A 23,370-nucleotide genomic window follows, 5' to 3' on the forward strand; every position below is an offset into this window, starting at 1 on the left:
CAGATTGTCCAGGGAAATATTCTGTTTTGGATACTTCTAGGCAAAAGGGGAACAGTTGAGTCAGCATCAAACAAAAGCCAAGAATAAAACAAGTCTGAGTCAAAAAAAAAGTGACAGACCCATCCAAAATGTGAGTCATGTTTCTTGGGAGTCCAGACTTGAATACCACAGCGATGACAACATGGACAGACAGAGAAAGAACAAGTTGTTTTTATCCTTTGAGATCTCCAACTTTCTCTAAAATGTGCGCAACATTAAAAGTCCACTCAACTGACCAAGTATCTCACGATGCCAGAATTTTATACTCCAATTAGATATTATTCACACAGTATCATTATGGCACCATTTTGATACCACACAGGCAAAAGTTAAAGTCCTTGGCACCTATAATGTAAGATCTTATTTTTCAGTGAAAGTAAACTGCTGCATTCTGTCTAAAATTGTACAAAACATTGGCAACATTTCCATGCAAAAATGTTGCCAATGTGCAATTTAGACGGTGTGCAGGAGCTTACCCACAACTTTTATCGAGTCATTTCTCCTAGAGACTGTGCCTTTCTTATCATTGAGCATTATGTAAAAGATTGTACTTTTTGAAACAAATGATATTGGCAAAATGATAAAAGCAAGTAAAGAAAAGTTATGGCTTCCCTTCAGCAGACTCCACACAGCAGCTTTATAATATTTTCTGATCATCTATTGTTTGATTGACTTTTTGGTAATTCAGTGATAGCACAATATGAGAACAGCAATACATTAACGATGACGAAAAGATCGACAGAGGGTCTCTAGACCAGGGCTTGCTTAGTTTTGAGTTGATAACTTCTGGGTCTAACCTACTCTTAATTATGATTTCTTTTGTTCAATATAGACAAATAATGACTACTTCAAGAAGAAAATTTGCCTACCATTACTGTGGGTACATGTAAGATCCCAACACTGAGATGTCAATTGTAATTAATTTAAAAAAACAAAACATTCTTCTGTAAAACTCCCTCAAAGATTTATGTCGCTACTAGAAATCGGAAAGCAGAAGTGAAATTCACATGCCTTATCTTATCCACAAGTCTCAAAACTGCAACCACTTCTTGAGTAACCTTGCAAAGCAGATGGATACGCCCGTTTCCTTGTTTTTCACTGGCGAACAGAGTGTAGCTGAGGTGTTCAGCACCAGTGAGCATCTTTGGCTTTTGTTGCAGCTATACATGCCCCACTCTACCCCCTCAGGTAACTCAGCCTCACCCTGAAACCAGTGCAATCTATCTGTGCAACTTACGTTCCCAGCACTTCTTTGAAGTCATAATGTTCTTTGATGTCTGATGTCTTCTTTTTCCATCCATTTCCATCCTCTCCAAGAGGCATCCTACAATGTGGATGGGATTCGCCACACTACAGCTGCAGGGGCAAAAAGAACAGACTTAAAATAGACTCAGTAAAGTTTTGACCTAATGCACTGTGTAGGAATGTAACAATACTGCATGATACTATCAAAAATCCATCAAAATAAAGTATGGCAAGCTGCACTGTAAAACAAAACAAGTTGAATATATTCAAAACATTTGTTGAAACTGATTATGTCAAAGTTTAAAGTAATGAAAATCCAGTTTCTGAGTGGACTCAAGTTCAAATATCAAATTCACACTGCAATCCTGGACAGGTTAACAGAACTCAAAATATTAATGGCAACTGATGATGTAAATTTTGTTAAAAACAACGGTATTTGTTGAGTAGCACGTACTCGGTCATGTCAAGTTATATCAACCCAATTTTACTCATACATTCACGCTGGGTTAACTTAAACTTACACAGTGGAAACTTTCTTACACTTAAAATTCTGTCTAAATCCAACTTAAAACAACATGTCTATGAACTTTTAGTAAGCTCCATGTTTTTCATCCATTGCAGTTTTCCCTTATTTCTTTCACACACTTTCATTTTGAACATTTTTTCTCCCAAGGTAGCCCAACCTATGTGACTTTAAGTGACAATAACTAGAGAGTGCTCTGCACCAGAAAGTCCATCATGTTCAGTGTGATAGCCATCGTGGTCATTCCCCTCAGGCATCGCTGTGCTAACTGAGAGAATAACTTCACTTATGGTGCAAAAGTGTCAACGTCCCACAGGCATTCTGGGAGAACTCTGCAGATTAAGCTCTGATTGTCAAAAATTTTAGTACAATTGGAAAAAAATAGTCGAAATGATTGAGTGCTGTTTGTTTAAGACTAAAAGATGTGTTGTATTATTTAAGAAAAGCAAAGAAGAAAGCTATTTGATTTTTTTTAAGTTAACTCATCACATTTTTTAACAAACTTTAACTTTTAATTCTGACAGGGAAAGACTGCACTTTGATCCTGAAGGAGTGCTTCCACAGAGGTCAATGCATCCTCCTTGTAATATTGAGTTCTCTAAGTGAGTTGATAACTTCACTCATGGTGCAATAGTGTCTAATGCCCAAAGGCAATATGGTAAAATTTTGCAGATTTAGTGACTGTACCAGTTTCTCAAAGTCCAGGATCCTTCCTCTGTGAAAAGGATCCTCCCGAGTCAGAACTCTTGGAGGCGAGGCTAGAGTCCTCCCTAGCAACCCTTGAACACACATTTGGAAGAAGCTAGCAAGTGTGCATGATTACATCATAGGAAGGGTCACACCCATATACGGTGCGGTGGCAGAAATCAAAACGGGAGGGTACTAACAACAACTTTCACAAGTTTTACCCTGCACCGTCTAATAAGCTATCACATCATCATATAATCATAATATACAGTCCTTAACAAATTTATTAGACCACCTGTCATATTTGTCTCAGAGACCATCCAGCATCATGAAATGCTTTAATGCGGACTCTTTGATTTTCAGTGAGCTCTCCACGTTTTACCATTTTGAACAGGAATGAGGGATTTCAAACTGAATTCACCCAAATTTGAGCCGGCTCACTGGGCTTCTCTGAGAAGTCAGAAATGAATCAAGCATAACATTCAACCACTAAAACTCATTTTTCTGTTCAGGAATGCAAGTAAATAACTATAATTTAAAATATTAATCAAGAAATAATAATGTGCTTTACTATTTTTCAGGTTTTTTTGTAAATCAGTAAATTTGAAAACTCATGGATAAAAATAATGATTATATTTTAGCATTAAAAACATCATTTGGGTTAAAGAGCTTCTACATATTGGTGTATTAACCATAGCAGAAATATAAAAAATGATTTTGGTAATTACCAATGCTGTTAATTTAGGGCAGCTGTGGCATAAACCTTACTTTGGTTAGGGTTAGGGTGGTCTAATAAATTTGTTAAGCACTGTTTATATAATAATATGATTGTTTAATCATATTTAATGTAATCATACAATATGATATATAATATAATTATATCATATGGTGCTACTTTTACCTGTCCAGCTTTACTTTGATGATATGAAATAATGATGACAACATATTCACGGTGGAAACAGGACATTTAAACGTGTATTGAGCGCGCTAGAACCTGTCTTCCTCCTGATATTACGCTATTTTTAAAATTTCTTTTAAGAGAAGGAAAACAACGCGCATTGGATTGTGGGTAATTCCCGCACGCGCAAGATACATATGTGTATCCTTGGAAATTTTCTGTTTGAAGTATTCAATCCTTGGAAAAATTTCGAGGATCCTCAACATTGGAACAGTCCTCTGACGACAGTCAATGACGTAGTATCCTTCAAAGACGGCCGTTTGAGGATCCTTCCTTGGCTTTGAGAAACAGCTTGTGACTCAGTGACTAAGAATGAAAGGCATAAATAGAAAAAGAGGATTTTTTTGCTAGTTTATCCAGATTTTTTTAAATAAACAATCAAATTTATTCACAACTTGACTTCAATCTCGATTTTTAAATAAAACATATGATAGAAAATTGTGATAAAATTGTGATGTGAGCCCCACACCTTGAGACATCGTATCATGAGTGTCGATACATCCTTAGCACTTTATGATAAGAGCTTGATCTTTATTTAGGTGGACTGAGACAAAACAAAAATCTGACGAGACTGTTTGCAATTTCCTAAAAGGCAACATGAAGTTGTGTTCTGATTATACAAACATGATTCCAGCACACCATGGGGAAAACAATAGAAAAGACTTGACTTGAAATATTACACAACAGTCAATGTGCACTCATCCACTGCTTAATGCAATTAATTAAATGACTGAGAGTGGTATGTCCATTACAGCTTGGCTGACTGATGAGGTTGTTGCATAAAACCTTCACGCCAATAAATAAGCCATTGATTTTTTTAAGAAGGGTTCTGCTTCATGGTTCTTGCTTGCATTCTTAAGATCTTTGATTGGACAGCATGCCAAGACAAGTGTGCACTGTTTCTTACAGGAGAGATGACTTACAAGTCAAAAAAGTAAAAGAAAAAAGTAAAGCTATTGCTCCTGCTTGTGCAGCAGTGTCTTTTTCTTTCTTTAATGTCTTTTCTCTTGATTCCAAAAATGTGGCAAAAACTTAATATGGCTGAAAAATGAGATTGAGGAGGAATGAGAATTAAAGCATCAACAGGAAATATATCAAGACTAAAATACACTCAAGCATTTACAAGAAAACATTAACACTGTATAACCATAAAACCACAACCAAGAGCTACACTAATGTGCTGACAACCATCTAGGTAATAATAAATAGCAGCTAATAACAGCTCGAAAGTGGGGCAAACTGTGCAGCAGAAGAGGGAGCATTCCTCATAAAATAAGAGCATGGTCAGTTGAGGCAGAAACCAGCTGGGGGACCTGTTCTATATTTAACATCTGATCCTTTAAACAACTAGAATGCTCTAATAAAATAAAGCAAATCTACCTATACAAGAGCTGTAAACGACAGAAACTGAAGCTATTCCTCTGAGAAACATTTGCAGCTCTGCTCTGCATGAAAGCTGCAGGGCGTGAATGACAAGCAAGAGGCTGAGTAGGAATTAAAATGTTTTGCCGGTGCAATATGTCTGCAAAACTGAAACCAGTTCGATTTTCGTGTTGGTGATCATGCAAGGAAATGCTCCAGAAAGGAGAAAAGGAAAAGGCAGTGTGGGTGTGCGAGCCGTGGTGCAGCGCTCAAGGGTATGACAGTCAAAGGAAGGCAGCATCTTTGGGTTGAATGTGGAGGCTGCAGACCTGCGACACGAACACGCTGCACAAGTTTTAGCTCCAGAAGAAGATTGTTGATAGTATTAGATGATGAAAAAGATAGATAAAACGTACCTAAATGGCGATGTGTAGCTGTGGTGTGCTCTCCTTCGCGCTGGGTGCGATGTGGTAGCCGTGCTCGTGCGCTCAGACTTCTCCTGACGTCAAGAAAAGCAGACGTCTGTGGACGTAGTGCAGCAGAAAATCACTCACTGTTATCTCTAAACAACGTGATCTGCGACTCTGTTATTTGCCGAGCAGCCGTCTGTAATGTGTGAACAGCTTTCTTTTACATCTGCGCGTTATTTTGTGAAAAGCTTCCAGCAGCACTCTCGTTTCAGAGAAGTGTGCAGACAATTTTGCAGGCTTAACATATCACTGTGAATAATATATCAACGCAAGCACACACATAAGCGGCCAACATGAAAGTCTTTGGGTTTAGACGGAGATAATGCAAGAGGATGAATGAAGGCTTCATGAAACAGTATTCACGGCAGGGAATGACTCTGAATGTGCTTCACAGACTTCACTTAAAGGCGACGCCCTACTTACCTCTCTCTCAGCATCAACATCCACACACTCAGGGGACTCTTCCCCAAATCCACCTGGGCTCTGGCTGTCACTGGTCCAGACCAGTTAAATAGCTAGATGTGAAGGCTGGACCAGGTCTTGAAATGTCTAGGGTTTATATAAACCTAAAAATACACCAAGGAACAAAACAGTGTAACTTATCTAAAGTAGTGGTTCTCAGTATGTGGGTTGGGACCAGAAGTGGGTCGTGGACCTTTCTTTGGTTGCTAATTGTAGCAAAAAGTCCATGCTATATGTAGGAAAGCCATACGTAGATGTTTTTTACTCAATTCTGCTGTCATCACAAGTAAATTTTGGTTGTTTTTCTGCTTAAGACTTGTCGATTTATTTAGCTTGCAGGTAGCAAAGCTGGCTTTCTTATCGCTGGTGATGGGCTAAAACCATGTATCTCTAATTTTTCATGATTTTTAATAAACCAATGCAATATGCCACACCCTTTACATCTGTCAGTGGGATTTATATAATTTAAAATCATAAAAAGTGTTTAAAAGATGCTGACTATAGCATTCAGTGTTAACTTAATTGAAAAATACAGTTTTTTTCATTCCCTGCAAAGTGGTTATTATGAAGATACAACGTTTTGGCCCGATGCCAGTGTTATGATATATCAGTTTCCCGAGATCTGCAGGGATGGAGCCTGAAATGTTAAATTCTGGAGTCTTAGTCTAGATTTAGGAGGGCTCAGGTGCATGCTTTCCTTGGATTTTCAAGGCAGCTACTTCACCTATGTAGCTAGTGTGGTTACATAAACTTTAGCTCTGTTTGCTTAAGCTCGGGTTGCTAAAGCAAAAGCTAACTTAGCAACACTGGCTTACATAGTAATGTCAACTATGATGCTAGTGTAGCTATGTGAGCTGTAGCTAAAGCTAATGAAGCTAAATCAAGCCTCATATTAACTACTTCTAAACAAGTCTATAGCATACATGATTGAAACCCAGACTAGACCTCTGGCCTTTGTTTCTGCTTCATTTATGAAATGTTGGGTCTGTTATGTTTGTATGTGCAATGTGGTTATTTCATGAATGTAACTCAGACTTTGTTTATGAATACAATTGAATTTGAAAAAATCAAAAATGTTGTACTGAGAATTGCCACACTTCTGTTCTGCCAGAGGTTTTGTCTTACAGTAGTGGTCTGCAAGACTCTGAGATCCACAGTCTGCAGCCAGATCCCTCTCAAAATTTTTTCCTCATCATGAATTTACTGGCATTACTTTTAAGCAATATTAATAATTTTAATATTGCGGGCTTTTGTTGCCTTTTTTGGAAAGGACAGCTGGAGTAAAAGAGGAAATGTAGGGAGAGAGAGGGAGAAGACCTGCACCAAACATTCACAAGGACCCAAACTGGATCCTGCAACCAGTGTGTCAAGGTTTCCACTTCAGTATATAGGTATCTGCTCTACCTACTGAGCTAAACCAGTGCCCTTTAGGCAATTTTAAATATAACATTATTTGGGCAGAAATTATACAGTTTCATGTTCATTTTTCAAATCTAATTGCTCCCAAAGTGTTTTTATCCTTCCTTAAATCATAATGCAATATGTCAAGTATTAATATTTTTTACTTCTGCCTCCTAAAAAATGGGAAGAAATTATACTTTTTCTGTTATATTTTTATTGACAGTTGAGTATAATTTTGTGACGTGTTTCAACTGCTAAGTCAGTAAATTTGACAAAAATCCGTCAATGAATTCTTGAAATATTTTGCTCACAAGATTTGAGATCTCAGTGAACTTCTAAAATATAATCAATTCGTCCTTTAATTCAGAATGGAGTTTTGTGTAAAGTTTGACAGGGATCTCCCAAATCTTTCTAGAGATGTAAAAATCCAAAATGAAAACAAGAATCGCTATGACCAGGGCCTTTGACCTATGACTCTTAAAATCTTATCAGTTTATTCTTAAGTCAGAATGGATATTAGTCCAAAGTTTGAAGAAAATTTCAAAAAACATTCTCAAGGTTGTATTTACAAGAATATCCCAGACAGACAAACGGACAGATCAATCTCCTCCCCTGGCTATCGCTGGATAGGAAAAGAGTTACTTTGTATACAAGCATAGAATTGAGATATTTATCATGACTGAGTGATTATACTTATCCTCAATAGTTGCTGTTATTTTAAATGTAAATATCAGGTATTTATATGACAGAGAATCTCAGCCTGAATATCTGATCCATGAAGTGTACACTTTACAGACAACATTAACCCTACAATGTGGCCAGCATTCATATGATTAAACAGTAATTATACATTATTATGAATCTGACTATTGAGCAGATTTTTATTTTCACTGCTTGTTTTAAGGCACACATAGACCTTGCCCCATGCTGTTGGTTTTCTCTCTCGTTACATTCATGATGTCAGCCTGAGGTCTTGTGACCTCTGGTTGTTGACAGTCCCCATAGGGATGGAGACAGTGTGGTACATCATTCGCCACAAGCTAAAAAGCACTGTAATATCTCTCCTTTAATAATCAGAAGGGCAACATCACTGTTCACTCTTGAATACTACTACAGCCATCCTTTAGGAATATCTGTATTGATATACTACTTTTAAGTCTAACTTTATTTAAATTATCTTACTCAGGCTGTAACTTCATGCAAATCTTGCACCAGCAGGAACTCTAGCTCAAAAGTATTAATTTCCCCCAAATCAATATGATGATAACAACACTTTATAAAAAAACAAAGTTACTCAAAGAGTATAAACTCACCCATTCGTGTTGTTTATGCTTTACCTACGCCTGCGTCTGTCAGATTATATTTCCTGCATTCCCACACTGTAGAGGGCAGCACTGCCCAAAGTAGCGCTTTCCCTATCGACGCACAATCACAATACAACCTCAACTTCCGGACAGGAGTTTTCAAACAACAGTTGCTAGCCAGCTAGCCGAAACACATTCTTGCTCAGGGAGAAGACGGCAAACTTCACTGAGTTTTGGGTAAGCTTTGTTTTTAGACGTGGCTTTCGTGCATTTGCACCAGCCAGCGTGAAATTTTCGATGATTTAAGCACATGTTCTCATCTGTGTTGTTAGAGGAGCGGCGGTTAGGCTAGCATAACGTCTGCTTGCTTTGTTTCATACATCCAAGCGGCGCTAATGCTAAACGGCTGAATGCTATAGCTTCAGCTTTGAAGTTTTAACGCCTTGTAAGAGCAGGAGATGTTCCGTTTTTAATGATATGGTTAAGCATGAACTGGGCAGAAATCCTCAGTATGTCTGAATTCTTTTTTTATTGTTGTTACTGTTATTGTGTAGCTAGCGGGCTAGCCTGTTGTCAATCTAACCAGCGATGTCGGCAAACTCAAAGAGGAGAAGAGCCACTTCACCCTCCAGCAGCATCAGCGGAGGAGGAGACCTCGATGATGCCTCCTCTACTCCTGGAAGTGGCAGAAAAAGAAGAAGAATCTCCAATGTACCTCCTGTGGATACGGTAAATTCACCTGTTTACTTAAATATGTTCTAGCGATATGAGCTTGTGCGTCCGCATATTTACAGTGTGTGTACGTGTGCGTTAGAAGACAATTCAACAGTTATTATTGATTTTAATGAGTTGTTCCCTCCAGATTGCTGTATGCCATGAGCTGTTCAACGCTGTCAGGGATCACAAGGATGAGCAAGGAAGGCAACCCAGTGAATTTTTCTTGAGGGTACCAAAGAGAAGGTATTATAACATTAAGACCCTACAACTAACGTGAATTCTCACCATCATAAGCTTAACTTCTGACAATGTCATTCACTGATGTTTGGATCGTGCCACGGAGCTCTGCCAAGGTGTGTTGTTTTAGCTCTGAATGCAAATAAGCTTTAATTTTTTCTATTAAGCTATTCTGTCTGTGACATTATTACATACCTTATGTTCACACCCCTCACTGCCACACCAGTGTATTGTATTTTTTGGTGGCTTGAATTTTAATATCAGGTCATGTCAGGTATGGGAGCATATGCCAGTACGATACTTCACCACATCAACCATGGTCCTGTACGGCTCTGGCCTGTGGATGACTATTGTCCAGGCCTGTGCCAGACCGTGTCCTCGGCACCCAATATGGGGTGAGCTGGATCATGTCCTGGAAAGCATGCCTGGTGCCTGTGAAAGCCCAGCTGCCATTCCAGTATCAAGCAGCTGACTCTTCCCATTACTGATCTCCTCAGCACGCCAGCATAAGACGTGGTCTTGCCAACAATATGCAAAAATGTGCCGAAGAGAAGTTGTTACAAAGGAGTCCAGCCGGCACCTCTGGCCATCAGTCAATGTCCAGATCTCACTAGAATATAGCAAGACCTGTAAGACTAAGGACCAAAAACTGACTTTCATCCCCATGCCCAGATACCAGGAATGCCCCACTGTCTTACTCAGCAAACCCATTATAGTATAATAGTCCGATCTTTATTTTTTAATGCTTGTGTATGGGATGTAATGCTTAACAAATCAAATTCCCTCTATACGTAAATACACACAGTCTGCAAAAATGATTGTGATTCTAATAATTGCTCTTTCCAGGAATCTTCCTGACTATTATGAAGTGGTTTCCCAGCCAATTGATATGTCAAAAATTCAGCACAAACTGAAGTCAGAGGATTACAATGATGTGGAGCAACTAACTGCAGATTTCCAGCTCATGTTCAACAATGCCAAATCATTCTACAAGGTAGGACCTCACTGTACTTCAGTAATCTGACACTGGTAGGATATAGGTTTGAAAAAATATTATCAGCATGATAAAGGTATTGAAAGATATTAGCTTTAAAAAGAAGTTTATCATTGAAGTGGCAGATGTGAGAATTTCTGCCCATGTCTACAATTGATATATTGACTGAAAATATCATTCATATATCCACATAAGTTAGCGAAGGTTTAGACTGGACCAGCAGACTTATGTCACTGAAGTCTTTTTCTTAGTTCATTATTATTCCTTAAATCATAGTGTGTTTTACAGACTTACAGACTACAGACAGAAAGTTTAGGTCTGAACTATATTTATGTATATATCAGTTTTGTCTAAAATGAGTTTGTAAATATCAGAATATAGGTTATCAGAAAATATCTAATATCAAGTATCCATGGTAGGATGTACCTTTTCCAAAATGTTAGTAGCTTGAACTCTTTTCTCCTTATATCTACGGCAACTTTATTCTCTTTTATTTTAATGTGTGGTAATTTAGAGAGACAGTGAGGAGTTCCAAGCTGCATGCAAGCTGTGGGAGGTTTATTTGCAAACGAGGACGGAGTTTGTTCAACCTGGAGATGGAGATGATGATGATGAAGACGGTGATGACATGATGGATACTCCAGGAATGTCAACTGAAGATGAGGTAAAAGCTTTCTTTTTTCCACCTCAGATATACAGTATTGCTGAGCTGCTGTTCCTGGTTTAGGTTAAGTGCTTTGATATGTAATATCACCAAAAAAAAACCTACCAATTAATAGACACATTTTAGTTTATACAAGCAGTAGATGTCCAAATTTTACAATTCATGCTGAAGAATGTATTTGATGTAACATAAAACAAAACCCACACAAGTATGAGTACTTGTTTCTATTTTAGACCTCAACTAGCAGTTTGAAAGAGGTGTTGGAGCAACTCTTAGAGGCTGTGGTGTCACACACTGATCCCTCAGGGCGTCTGGTCAGTGAACTGTTCCAGAAACTGCCTTCCAAAGTGGTGAGTCCTTGAAGAGTCTTAAGTCTTCAAATGTTTCTCCGTTAAAGCCACAGAATATAGTGTCCAATATAGTGGAAAAACTACCTTGTCTGTCTTTTCCAGCATTACCCAGACTACTATGCCATTATCAAGGAGCCAATAGATCTAAGGACAATTGCTCAGCGGATACAGGTAATCAAATTGACTTATTGTCTTATCATGTTGTGCATCATTTTTCTCAAATAAAATTTCAGTTCTTTGTGATATTTTAACATTAAGTTATTTATTTTATTTGAACAGATTGGACACTATAAAAGTGTCATTGCTATGGCTAAGGATATTGACTTGATGGCCAAAAATGCCAAAACATACAACGAACCAGGATCTCAGGTTTTCAAGGTAAACATTTTTTTGTCTATTTTTAACAATTGTTCCTTTTTGTGAGCTATAGCAGAAAATTGATATGTTTTTTCTTTTTGTGTAGGATGCTAATACCATAAAGAAAGTCTTCATCCAGCGGAAGACTGAACTTGAACATGCTGAACCCACTAAGTCTAGTCTTCGCATCAGGTATTAAGCAATTGCTATTTTTTCATTGGTTTTAGTCAGAATTATTTTTGACACAAATACAAATCCTCCAAATTAAAAAAAGACTTGTTAAAGGTCTACATTTTGCATCTCTTCATGATTATAATTCAGGAATCGCAGGTCAGGCCAGGGGGATCGGCTCTCAGGCGTCAGTGTTGCTCTTCACTACGGCTCGGAAAGCGAGGACGATCCTGTGCTCTTAGGTAAGTGCCAGCGTTTTACTGTACAGATACATTTCCTTTGATAGTGTGCTCAAATAAAAACAACTTGCCCTATTATTGTTTGCAGGCTCCGTGTGCTACGATGAGGGTGAGTCAGAGGCAGAGAGCCAGAGCTCCAGTATGGAGATGAGTAACCCGATCTTCCAGCTGTATGAAGCTGTGAGGGGGGCTAGGAACAACCAGGGGCAGGTTTTTTCTGAACCTTTTCAGCAGCTTCCCTCTCGCAGGGAATATCCTGACTATTATCAACAGATCAAACAGCCGATCGCCCTGCAGCAGATCAGGTAAGGAAGAGATTATGTTTGAATCCGTACGGAGTCAAAATGACACTTTGTTTAAAAAAGACAAGCTATTTTCACATATGCACACCTGAAAGTATCTAGAAAATTTCAGAGGGACTGCCCCTGAAATACTTCTGAGTGTGTCCCTGTCAGACAGTTGGGCAGGGCAGGAAAAAGTCTTGGTGAAATTTGTCCTTTTTTCTTAACACACATAAAGTTCACTTAAATATAACTGTGCTTAAAGTGTTCATTTTAAACTACCATTTTGATGATTTGTCTTTTGATTACCTTTAAAGGGAGTTTTATGATTATTTTCTGCTTTTTATTTCAGGGCTAAGATGAAGAATGGCGAGTATGAAAGTGTGGAACAGATAGAGGCTGACCTCAATGTGATGTTTGAGAATGCAAAGCGCTACAACATGCCTAACTCAAGTATTTACAAACGGGCCTTTAGGCTTCAGCAGATCTTACAGGTAAAAATATTTGCCTGCCTTTTTTCATTCTATTAAATGAGTGTTCGTCATGCAGAAGTATCTTAATAAGAGTAATATGTGAAATAGTTTGATGACTGTTTATCTGTCTGTTGCATAGGCCAAAAAGAGGGAGCTTCTGAGGAGGGATGATGAGGATGGAGATAGCATTCTGTCATCTGATGCAGGAAGCATCAAAAGAAAAAGGTCTTCTTTTTTTTATGCATATCTGTTGCTGTCTGTATAAAGAATCTGTTTGCGTTGTAACAAGTTGATAAAATCCTTCCCCATGTTGTTATTTAGTGTTGCATTCTAAGCTCATTTCTCTTCTGCTTGAATTCTTCTAGCCACAAGAAAAATGTGAAAAAGAACAGAATGAAAGCCTTATATGCTGCAGTGACCGAGGCCAGGGAGGCTAGCACCGCTCGCCGACTTTGTGATCTCTTCATGGTCAAACCTTCTAAAAAAGACTACCCTGACTACTACAAAGTCATCCTTGAACCAATGGACCTAAAGACCATCGAGCACAACATTCGCAATGAGCGCTACAGCACTGAGGATTCCCTCATGGAGGATATGAAGTTGATGTTCCGCAATGCCCGGCATTACAATGAGGAGGGATCTCAGGTAGACTGTGCAAACGGTCTTTACTTATCTTAAATACAAAATTATCTTGTCATTAGATGTTTTTTATCATATTGCTTTTTTTTTTTTTTTAACTTCAGGTATATAACGATGCTGATATTCTGGAGAAGATACTTCAGGACAAGCGCAATGAGCTGGGACCGCCACCTGAGGAAGATGATGTTGGATCTCCAAAACTGAAATTGAGTAAGTTTGATTGTAATAATGTTTAATCAGATGTACTCACATGTGAATGCAGTGTATATAATTATGTATATATATTTAATATATCACTGTTCACAGTAATAACAGCTGACAGAATAGCTGATATTTGCTTTTATTTCTTTTCTGATACTAATGTAATAAATCTGCGAAAACTTAAAACCATTCTGTTCTAGCTAAAGATGGCAAGTGTCATACATATACCTTTTATTCTTTTGTAATCCAGGAAATTTGTTCACTTAGTTTGCATGATGTTATTATGACAAACGTATTCATGTAAATTGCCAAAGAATGATAGGAAAACTGGATACTTTATGGGCTCATACTGCTGAAGTGAGCCAGAGAAAAGCTGTGGTGTAAATGATTTTATTTTGTTGAACTAATCTGAAATTAAACATATGAAAGATAAGGAGGTAATGAACTGAGAGATAACAAGAGAATGTCCTGCCTGGTAGGCAGACAGAGCTGCTTGTGGGTGATGGCTTAGCTCAGCCCATATGCTGAAGCTGTAGTCCTCAGCACATCGATTCCTGGTCTCAGCGTATGTATGGTGCATGCATTCTCCCACTCTCCTGATATTTCCTGTCGGTCTTTGGCTGTCCTGTCTAAAAAGTCCCCAAAAAATCTTACATAAAAAAGGAAAAAAATCCCAGAAATCAGGAATCAGAAAGGGGGCAAATACTTTTTCGCGGCACTGTATGTTATTTGTTATGATGTTGCTGTTAGTGTTACTCTTTCTTGGCTTCAATGGAGGTTTAGACTTTTCACTTTTCTTATCTAGGAAAAAGTGGTGTTTCTCCAAAGAAGTCCAAGTACCTCACCCCTCTCCAGCAGAGGTTAAATGAGCTCTATGATGCTGTGCGAAACTTCACTGACCGCAGAGGCCGACGATTGAGCACAATCTTCCTCCGCCTGCCGTCTCGCTCCGAGCTGCCTGATTATTATGCCACTATAAAGAAGCCCATCGATATGGAGCGTGTGCGAAGCCACATGGCAGCTGGTCGTTACCAAGATGTCGAAGCTCTGGTGGAGGACTTTGCCCTCATGTTCAACAATGCTTGCATGTACAACGAGCCCGAGTCTCTCATCTACCGGGATGCACTGGTGTTGCACCGCGTGCTGTTGGAGACCCGTAAGCAGCAGGAGGGAGGAGAGGACTCGGGGCCTCCTGCTGTGGGACCTCTGGTACGAGAGCTGATCAGGAACCTGTTTGTGTCCGTGCTGGGTCACCAGGACGAAGAGGGCCGATGCTATAGTGACTCGCTGGCTGAGATTCCTGCTGTTGATCCAGCTGCTCCTGAGAAACCACCGCTTAACTTTGATGTCATCAGGATGAACGTTGACCGCGGACGTTATAGGAGACTGGACGTCTTCCAGGAACACATGTTCGAAGTGCTTGAGAAGGCACGGAGGCTACACAGGTACTGAAATTGATTTTGAAAATGCTGAAATTAGCTGTGCCAATTAAAGCCAGGTTTATTTTCACTGGTTAGTTTTAAATGTCAGTATTCCACTTGTCAAACATATTATGAATACAGAGTATGTTTTTGTGGTGTACATTTGTCGATTGAAACAAGATTAAGGACTTAGTCTAACACTTTTACAAGCATTTTGTCCATAAATGTTACAAATGTCACATAAATTGTTGTGACAATTACAGTAAAGTGTAATGAGTTCAACACAATAAACTACATTTACTGAACTGATGCTTGCTGAGAAACTTAGGCTTACAATGAGCGCATTCAACCATGCGGAAAACTCCCAAAATTCAAGGAATAACGCAGGTACACTTACTCCACTGAATGGACAGAATTGTTAATGTGATAGAGAGATATGAAGTGTTCCTCTCGTCATTTATGCCACAGATTGTCTTGTATTATTTCAATAGAAACCGTGCTTGCCTTACAGACATGAAAGACGTAATCGGACAGCTAAGATATGTTTATTATTCTCTATTCTTTTTTGCAGGACTGACTCTGAGGTATTTGAAGATGCTGTGGAGCTGCAGCAATTTTTCATTAAGATAAGGGATGAGCTGTGCAAGAATGGGGAAATTCTGCTCTCCGCCGCTCTCAACTACACGATAAAACACCTGCACAATGATGTGGAGCAAGAAAAGAGGGAGAAAATTCCAAAGGAGATTGAGGAGGACCGAAAGAAGGAGGAGGAGGAGAAGGAGGACAAAGGTTTGTGTGAAATAATTACACGTGTATAAAAAAGAACATTTTGATACTGATGTGGTATTAATTTGTAATAAATGTACATCTTTAAGAGAGTGAGAAAGCAGAGGATCAGCAAGGAGAGTCATGGCAACCAGAGTCGGAGACAGAGCGTGTGTACAGTCAGGACTGTAGCTTTGAAAACCGCACCTACCATGTGGGGGAGTTTGTCTATGTGGAGCCATCGGAGCCCAATCTGAAGCCACACATTGTCTGCATCGAGCGACTGTGGGAGGAGGAAGCAGGTAACAAAGAATCTTTATCAATTTATATCAACCCACATATCAGGTTATATACTGTTATATGCATACATTTATTGTCAGCACCATAAATCTTTAGATAGAATTAATCAAAGAACTTTTGATTGCCTGTAGATAATGGTTTGCTCTCAAAATTAATGAAAACTCTGTTTTTACACATTATTTCTTTGCATATTTTTATTAATACGTGTTTATGTCTCATGTGTAAAGGTGGGAAGTGGCTCTATGGCTGCTGGTTCTACAGACCGAGTGAAACCTTCCACCTGGCAACACGCAAGTTCCTGGAAAAGGAGGTTTTTAAGAGCGATTACTATAACAAAGTGTCCATCAGTAAAGTTCTGGGCAAGTGTGTGGTAATGTTTGTGAAGGTAGGAGCCAAAACCAAGCAAACAAAAGTTGTTTCATTTTATTTGACCAAAAATTCAGCTGACGTAACTGTGACTTTTTCTGTACCCTTTCTGCAGGATTATTTCAAAATGCAGCCTGAAGGCTACAGAGCTGAGGACGTGTATATATGTGAATCTCGCTACACTGCTCGGACCAAGTCCTTTAAGAAGATCAAGATTTGGGCCATGCCTCCAAGCCCTGTGAAAATAGTCCCTCGAGATGTGCCACTACCTGTTGTTCGTGTTGCTTCCATGTTTGCCAAGCCTGACATGGACAAAACAACAATTTCTTACTCGGACAGCGGCAGTTATGTGGATAAGGTGAGCTGTCACTGCATTTTCTAAAGTTTCAATCGATAAGATTAAAACTAATTTTTCAGATAATAGGTTGATTGATAGTTGACCTTTCTTTGGCCTACTCACAATACAATCTCTCCATTCAAGATATTGTCAAGAATGGGGTTAGAGTCCAGGTCTAAATGAGAAATGGAACAAGCAAGAAAATTCATTTGGCCTGGACATTAGGGATTTTTTTAACTCACACAAGGCTCTGGGTGTTGGAGGAGTGAGTCTGAGGGTCGAAAGTTTGTTTGTGTTAAAAAAACATGAGCCCTTTTTTGTGCGTTATTTAGGAGAGAGAGGATGTGCCCATGGAGATGAGTGGAGCCGAGCTCGACTGCCAGTATTATGAACAGATGCGCTTCAACAACATCTGGGTCAAAGTTGGAGACTGTGTTTACATCCAGTCTCATGGTCTATCCAAACCAAGAGTTGCCAGGTGAGTTTTTTCCTTGAAAGGTAGCCTGTTTTGACATTGATGCACCACAGTTTTAAGATGGTTAACATGACTCCTTGTACTGGGTTGTAGGATCGAGAAGCTGTGGGTGCAGAATGGAGCTGCTTTCTTCTTTGGACCGATATTTATCCATCCTGAGGAAACAGAGCATGAACCCACGAAGATGTTCTACAAAAGAGAAGTGTTTATGAGCCATCTGGAGGAGACTTTACCCATCACCTGTGTCATAGGTGCAGCTTTCATATTCTTCCAGAATTTAGTTTGGTTTATGGCAGTAAATTAAATCAGAAGGTTAAACTATTGTTAAAAAGAAACTATAAAATAGTACTTTGCTAAAGCTATGTTTTTTACATAGGAGGTTTTGTGCGCTCATGCTAGTTTAAGAGATGTAATGATTTTAACAACCTATGTTTTACGTTCTTTCCGTACTCCAGGCAAATGCATGGTGTCATCTTTTAAAGACTTCCTGTCATGCAGACCTACTGAGGTTTCAGAAGATGACATCCTGCTGTGCGAGAGCCGCTACATTGACACAGAGAAGCAGATGAAAAAGTTCAAGGGTTTGAAGCGCTTCTCCTACTCCTCCAAAGTAGTGGAGGATGAGATCTACTATTTCAGGTTGGGTTGCCAGGCAGAGCAATGATTCAAAGCTTTTAGCTCAGTTCGAGTTGTCTTTATTTAATATTCCTCCCATATTTTTTGTGCAGAAAATTGATAGTGCCACAGAAGGAAGCATCGCCCTTTTTGGACAAGAAAATTGATGAACTCGAGTTAAAACTGGCAGATTTGGAGGATGCTGATGATGATATGGAAGACATGGACGATGAGGAGGAGGCTCCAGCAACACCTTCTATGCCTCAGATGCAGACCCCTCATCCAAGCGATATGGATATCATGCCATATACACCTTCTCAGGTACACAAAGATCTTAACCCACAGGCTTCTACCCCCTGATATTAATATATTTAATGAACACACAACCTGCTATGTCTTTATTCTTTTAAAGTCCACTCCTCGGGTGAAGGGCTTATCAAAGAAGGAAGGAGCCAAGAGGAAGATGAACATGAGCGGCTACATCTTATTCAGCAGTGAAATGCGAGCAGTCATCAAAGCTCGACACCCAGACTACTCCTTTGGGGAACTGAGTCGTCTCGTGGGCACAGAGTGGAGGAACCTTGAGGCCTCAAAGAAAGCAGAGTATGAAGGTGAGAAAAAACAAATTCCTTTGTGTTAAACTTGTCCTTTATGAACTGAAGAAAAGAAAGCAATAATCTTTTCCTTTTAGAGCGTGCAGCCAAAATCGTGGAGCAACAAGATCGTGAGAGACCACCCCAGAAGCAAGCATCCCCTAGAGCAGGTACCCCCATAGGGGCACTGATGGGGGTGGTGCCTTCGCCTAGCACTATGGGAATGATAAACCAGTCCATGACACCTGTGTCAGGTAACCCCTCTCGAGCACGAGTGTTTGACAACAAGGCAGCAGGGCAGACAGGCTGGACTGTATAAAACCGTAACCAAATTTATTTCCTAATCATGTTTGAAGCTAAATTTTTCTTCTTTTTGCTGCCTTTTCATATTGTTTTTTTTAAGTGTATAGTTTTGTCATCATTAGCCTCAATTATTTCTGAACCTGCATGATATGTTTTGCATGACTGTTTTTTTATGTTTTTACACAAATAACTTATTTCATTTAACTGCCATTGCTTGTTATGCCTGCTAACATCTCAGAACCATTGTTGTTGTCTGCTCCTTTCACACACTGAACCTTCACCATACTTAATCCAGTTTTTTAGGTTATGCACAGATTGGTCTCTGAAAGCTGAAATCAAGTGTCCTGTTACATTGCATGGCCATTCTGGAAATTTCTTGTCCAACTTTTTTTTTTTTTTTTTAGTTTTTTATCTCCACAAAGTTTAGAGTGTGCTAGAAGACAGCCTTTCTGTATTTTTAGAGCTTGCCTTATCTGCAGTGGTAACAAATACAAATACTGTTAGCTTGACTGTGGGGATGTAACAATACACAAAGGTAGCATGTGTATCACAATATTGGGTTTATGATATGACTGGTAAGTGCAAAATATCCCTTTCCCTTGTTTTTCCTTTTAATCATGTCCTAAGTTTTAATTTTAAACCCAGGCCGCCAGCATACATGGGGTTCACCTTAATTGCTTGACCATCTGCTCCCTAGAGTAGTTGTTTTAAATTATTGTTGACTTTTCAGTGTTAAAATTCCACGTTTTTTATATTTTTCAAATTAGAAGAACTGCTTAGGCGACCAAACATTCCCAAAGCACTTTTTGTTTAAGGTACATGTGTGAAAGGGGCCACAGTCTGCAGTAGAATTGCATGTTATTTTAGTTGCATGTCACTTATGCATGGATATGTTGTTGTCCTTTCCTCGCTCTCTTTCCCCAAGGCATGATGGGAGCTTACGGCCCACCTTATATGCCCATGCAGGGCCCCCATGAGGGCTTGCTGAGTGTGGCCCCAATGCCACCTCACCCTGCAGGTGGGCCCTACCTGCCTCCTCACCATCTCCAGCAAGGTATGCCTGGGTACCCTGGCATGCCTCATCAGGGTAAGGGCTGTTCACTGTCCCAGCCACACCTGCTCAGTCACATCTAGTTGTGTCTCTCCTGCTGGAGGGGTTTACCTGGTCCACAGGCTGCACAGCCTGATATTCATTCACTGAGCAGTCACAGCGCTCTGGTCTCAAAGGAATCTCTGTCAAAGTGAACTCACATGAAACACCTCGAATAAACTACATTCACAGACATAGTGCATGTTAAAACAAACCAGACAACTAACATCCAACTGATAGAAAACAGCTAACATTTCCATAAATCATGTTACAACATTGTAGATCTTTAAACAACCCAGTATAGAGGTCTACCTAAGTTTCTAAAGTCAAAGATAAACTCTCATTTCACAGGTATGATGGGTCCTGGGATGAATGGCATGGCAGGAAGTCCTGCACAAGGGAACTATATGCAACAGGTGAGAACTTTCTAGAACATACAGGTGACCTGATGAGCTTTCATTCTTTAAAAAAATAGTACAGCTCCAGTAACATAGTCAAGAGACCTCTGCAATATGTGCTTTTCTTCTATTTCAAGTTATAATTTTGTGTTAGGAGTAAAATTAAGGTGTTTTAGCTTTAAGTGCAACATTCCTTCCAACTTCTAAATAAATTATTTTTAATTGAGTATACATGTATAAATTAAAGCTGGGTACTATACAAAGAGATGCAATTTTTAAAATAATTCTGGAAAAATACTGTCTTATCCATTTGTACTCTATGGAACACCAGCGTCTAAACTTGGTATGGGTTCAGAAATCAATATTCAGTAGCTTTTATTAGGGCTGTCATAGTTCATCTCAGAATTTCTGCAGTCAAGTGTGGGTCTCCCCATTTTGAAATTACACTCTTTGCCTTAAAAACTTTATTTGTACTGTCATAAGGTAAGAGTAATTAACTCCTTGTTACGACACTGACATACTTCTATTTTGAAATAAGGACCTTCAGGGTGATTACATCACTACAAAAAAAAAAGAAACTCGTCATCGATTGAAAAGGAATTATGGAATGGTAAAATTGTAAATGGCGATACCACAAGGTGAAGATGACCTTTGACTTGTCCACTGAGATGTCTGTCTTTGACTTTTTAAAGTAAAATGAGACATCAAGGCACAGTGGTGTACTTAATTAGCATCACTGTGGCTGCTGGAAGATATTGCAGTGGCTTAACCCAATGGTTCTCAAACGTTCTAGCCAGCAACCCTCCAAATAAACGTACCAGAGACCAGGGACCCCCACTGCACCTAAAGGTGGTTGAAGTATAGTTAAACACAGCCATGTACATTCAAGAAAAGACATGTGCAGACTTAATTTTGAAGGATTTTTTTAAACATTACTTTGATTTTAGCAAAAATTTTGCCAATTAACCATGTTTAATTTGAATTTCCTAATGAATATTTAAAATTATTTACTGCATAATTTATCGACACTTGTGGTCTACCGCTGTCATTCAGCCAGTGTGTTTTTACTTATTATTAATCAAAATTGCACAAATATCAGATAAAAATGATGTTTTTCATTGTGTAATATTCCACATGTTGTTCACCCTATAATACACGTATTCACCATTTTCAATTTTAGCCTGGGATGTTCAGCCCAGGACCACATGCTCCTCCACCTTATCCTGGACAGGGACAGCCATCACACCTGCAACCCACCTCTCCCATGTTTGTGGCTCCACCTCCAAAGACTCAGAGGGTGCTCCACTCTGAGGCCTACCTGAAGTACATTGAGGGTTTGAATTCAGAGTCCAGCACTGTCAGCAAGTGGGACCAAACGCTCAGAGGTGGGCTCTCAGTCATTTTCTGTTGGATATGATAAACCACAAATAGCTCTTGTATGGTTAAATTAAACCTAGCACAAAAAGTAATGAAAGTTTTGTTTAGTACATTACTTCTTTGTTGTAACAATGCTTCTTAAACTGATGGAAAATCTGTTTATTCCCTTTTTAATGGTGCCGTATTTGTAAGGAACATGCATTTGTGGGATGAGCAGCAGAGCTGAGCATTGTGCCCGTGAAAAATTTGCCAAATCTTTTCAGCCAATGCTAAACAGCTAATTCTGCTGTTGACTCTTGTTTGACAGATTGGATGATTGAGGTCTGGGAAAACAAGAAATAATTGGCATTTTAACAGTTCATTTATTTAAAAAAAAAAAAGGAGCCTTGGTAGTGTGTGGAAGAACACCAACAGCCTGGCACCTCCCCCTCATGCTTGTCACCAGCCTGGTCACACACTGCTGTGGGATGGCATCCCTTTCTTCAACCAGCTCCACCAAAAGTTGTTACTTTATCAGTGCAGCATTCAGCATAGAGTTTTCCATGTCTTCTCCACACTTTGACCCTGCGATGATTCTGCTGTAGGCAGAATCTTGACTCATCCCTGAACACAACATTCCTCCACATGTTCAGGTTCTAGTGCACGTGTTGCTGACACCAGTCCAAACAGGTCTGACAGCTTGAAATTGTCCAGTCGCACAGGCCCTATCCAGATTAGTCGAACATAGCATGCCGACTCTTGGAGCAGGCACCTACTGACCACTGTAGCAGGGCACATCCTCTGGTACCCCTCTAGGGCTCAAACAAGAGTCAGTAACAGCAAAATAAGCCGTTTGACATTGGCAGAGAAGATTCTGCAAATTTTTCATGGGCATAACCCACATAATCAGCTCTGCTGCTCATCCCACAAGTTCCTTACTAAAAGATTTATTGCCAAGAAACATTGCTTTTAATAGTAGAACGTATTGCCTTCCAACATCCTTTAACACAATCCAACCCCTCTTTTTCCTTGACAGCCCAGAGGCGTGATGCTCACCTGACCAAAGAGCAGGAGAGCCGGCTGCCAGCACACTGGCTAAAGAGCAAAGGAGCCCACACAACCATGGCCGATGCACTGTGGCGCCTGCGTGACCTAATGCTGAGGGACTCTCTGAACATCTGTCAAGCACACAACCTTTAACTTGTTGGACATTGACCACTATAACCAGCTCACTCACTGCTCTTATCCTCAAGCTGTTAAATTAAGAAAGGATTATAGACCATAGAAGCAATATTTTATAGTGAATCATGATCAATTTTATATTTATTAGCTTAAAATAATGAGCTTGATAGTAATATGTGTGTGCATTTCATTTTTTACGGACCAGTTTCATTATGGTGCAAAATCATTGTTCTTTGGCTTATTGATACTACAAAATAAAATAAGAACATCGTGTTTTTAATGTTTTTTTTTCCACTGTGTGATTTGAAAAATACCGTTTTCTTTTTTGTGCTTGTTTATTTACGGTCATTAAAAAATAGTGTGTTCACCTCTCCACCCTCCGTTATCTCGCATTT

General features: G+C 39.4%; 2 protein-coding genes across 3 annotated transcripts in view; one reads left to right on the forward strand and one right to left on the reverse strand.

The window, feature by feature from the left end:
• camk1a (calcium/calmodulin-dependent protein kinase Ia) overlaps positions 1 to 5,733 on the reverse strand; it is a 34,936-nt gene extending 29,203 nt beyond the window's left edge. The window contains exons 1-3 of one of the 2 annotated variants that reach the window (XM_041783151.1): positions 5,708 to 5,733; positions 5,231 to 5,336; positions 1,277 to 1,395 (exon numbers count right to left, since the gene is read on the reverse strand). In XM_041783151.1, the coding sequence (XP_041639085.1) occupies positions 1,277 to 1,362 (86 nt within the window). In that variant the 5' untranslated portion in view covers positions 1,363 to 1,395; positions 5,231 to 5,336; positions 5,708 to 5,733. Of the gene's footprint in view, positions 1 to 1,276; positions 1,396 to 5,230; positions 5,598 to 5,707 lie in introns of those variants that run through there. The other variant, XM_041783150.1, reaches the window with a different exon arrangement.
• Positions 5,734 to 8,550: 2,817 nt separating this feature from the next.
• On the forward strand, positions 8,551 to 23,350 carry pbrm1l (polybromo 1, like). The gene is made up of 30 exons (XM_041782563.1): positions 8,551 to 8,688; positions 9,006 to 9,180; positions 9,314 to 9,411; positions 10,252 to 10,399; positions 10,914 to 11,063; positions 11,297 to 11,413; positions 11,516 to 11,584; positions 11,693 to 11,791; positions 11,877 to 11,962; positions 12,092 to 12,183; positions 12,269 to 12,485; positions 12,814 to 12,955; positions 13,074 to 13,159; positions 13,300 to 13,579; positions 13,678 to 13,783; positions 14,580 to 15,219; positions 15,767 to 15,984; positions 16,071 to 16,262; positions 16,488 to 16,645; positions 16,742 to 16,984; positions 17,296 to 17,441; positions 17,532 to 17,689; positions 17,894 to 18,077; positions 18,167 to 18,374; positions 18,466 to 18,664; positions 18,745 to 18,900; positions 19,875 to 20,036; positions 20,391 to 20,455; positions 21,618 to 21,822; positions 22,830 to 23,350. Exons 2-30 carry the CDS (start codon positions 9,040 to 9,042, stop codon positions 22,991 to 22,993), a joined length of 4,929 nt encoding a protein of 1,642 aa, XP_041638497.1. The 5' UTR covers positions 8,551 to 8,688; positions 9,006 to 9,039; the 3' UTR covers positions 22,994 to 23,350.
• Positions 23,351 to 23,370: the final 20 nt, after the last annotated feature.

The sequence above is a fragment of the Cheilinus undulatus genome, linkage group 3 (assembly GCF_018320785.1).
Source record: "Cheilinus undulatus linkage group 3, ASM1832078v1, whole genome shotgun sequence".
Taxonomy (NCBI): Eukaryota; Metazoa; Chordata; class Actinopteri; order Labriformes; family Labridae; genus Cheilinus; species Cheilinus undulatus.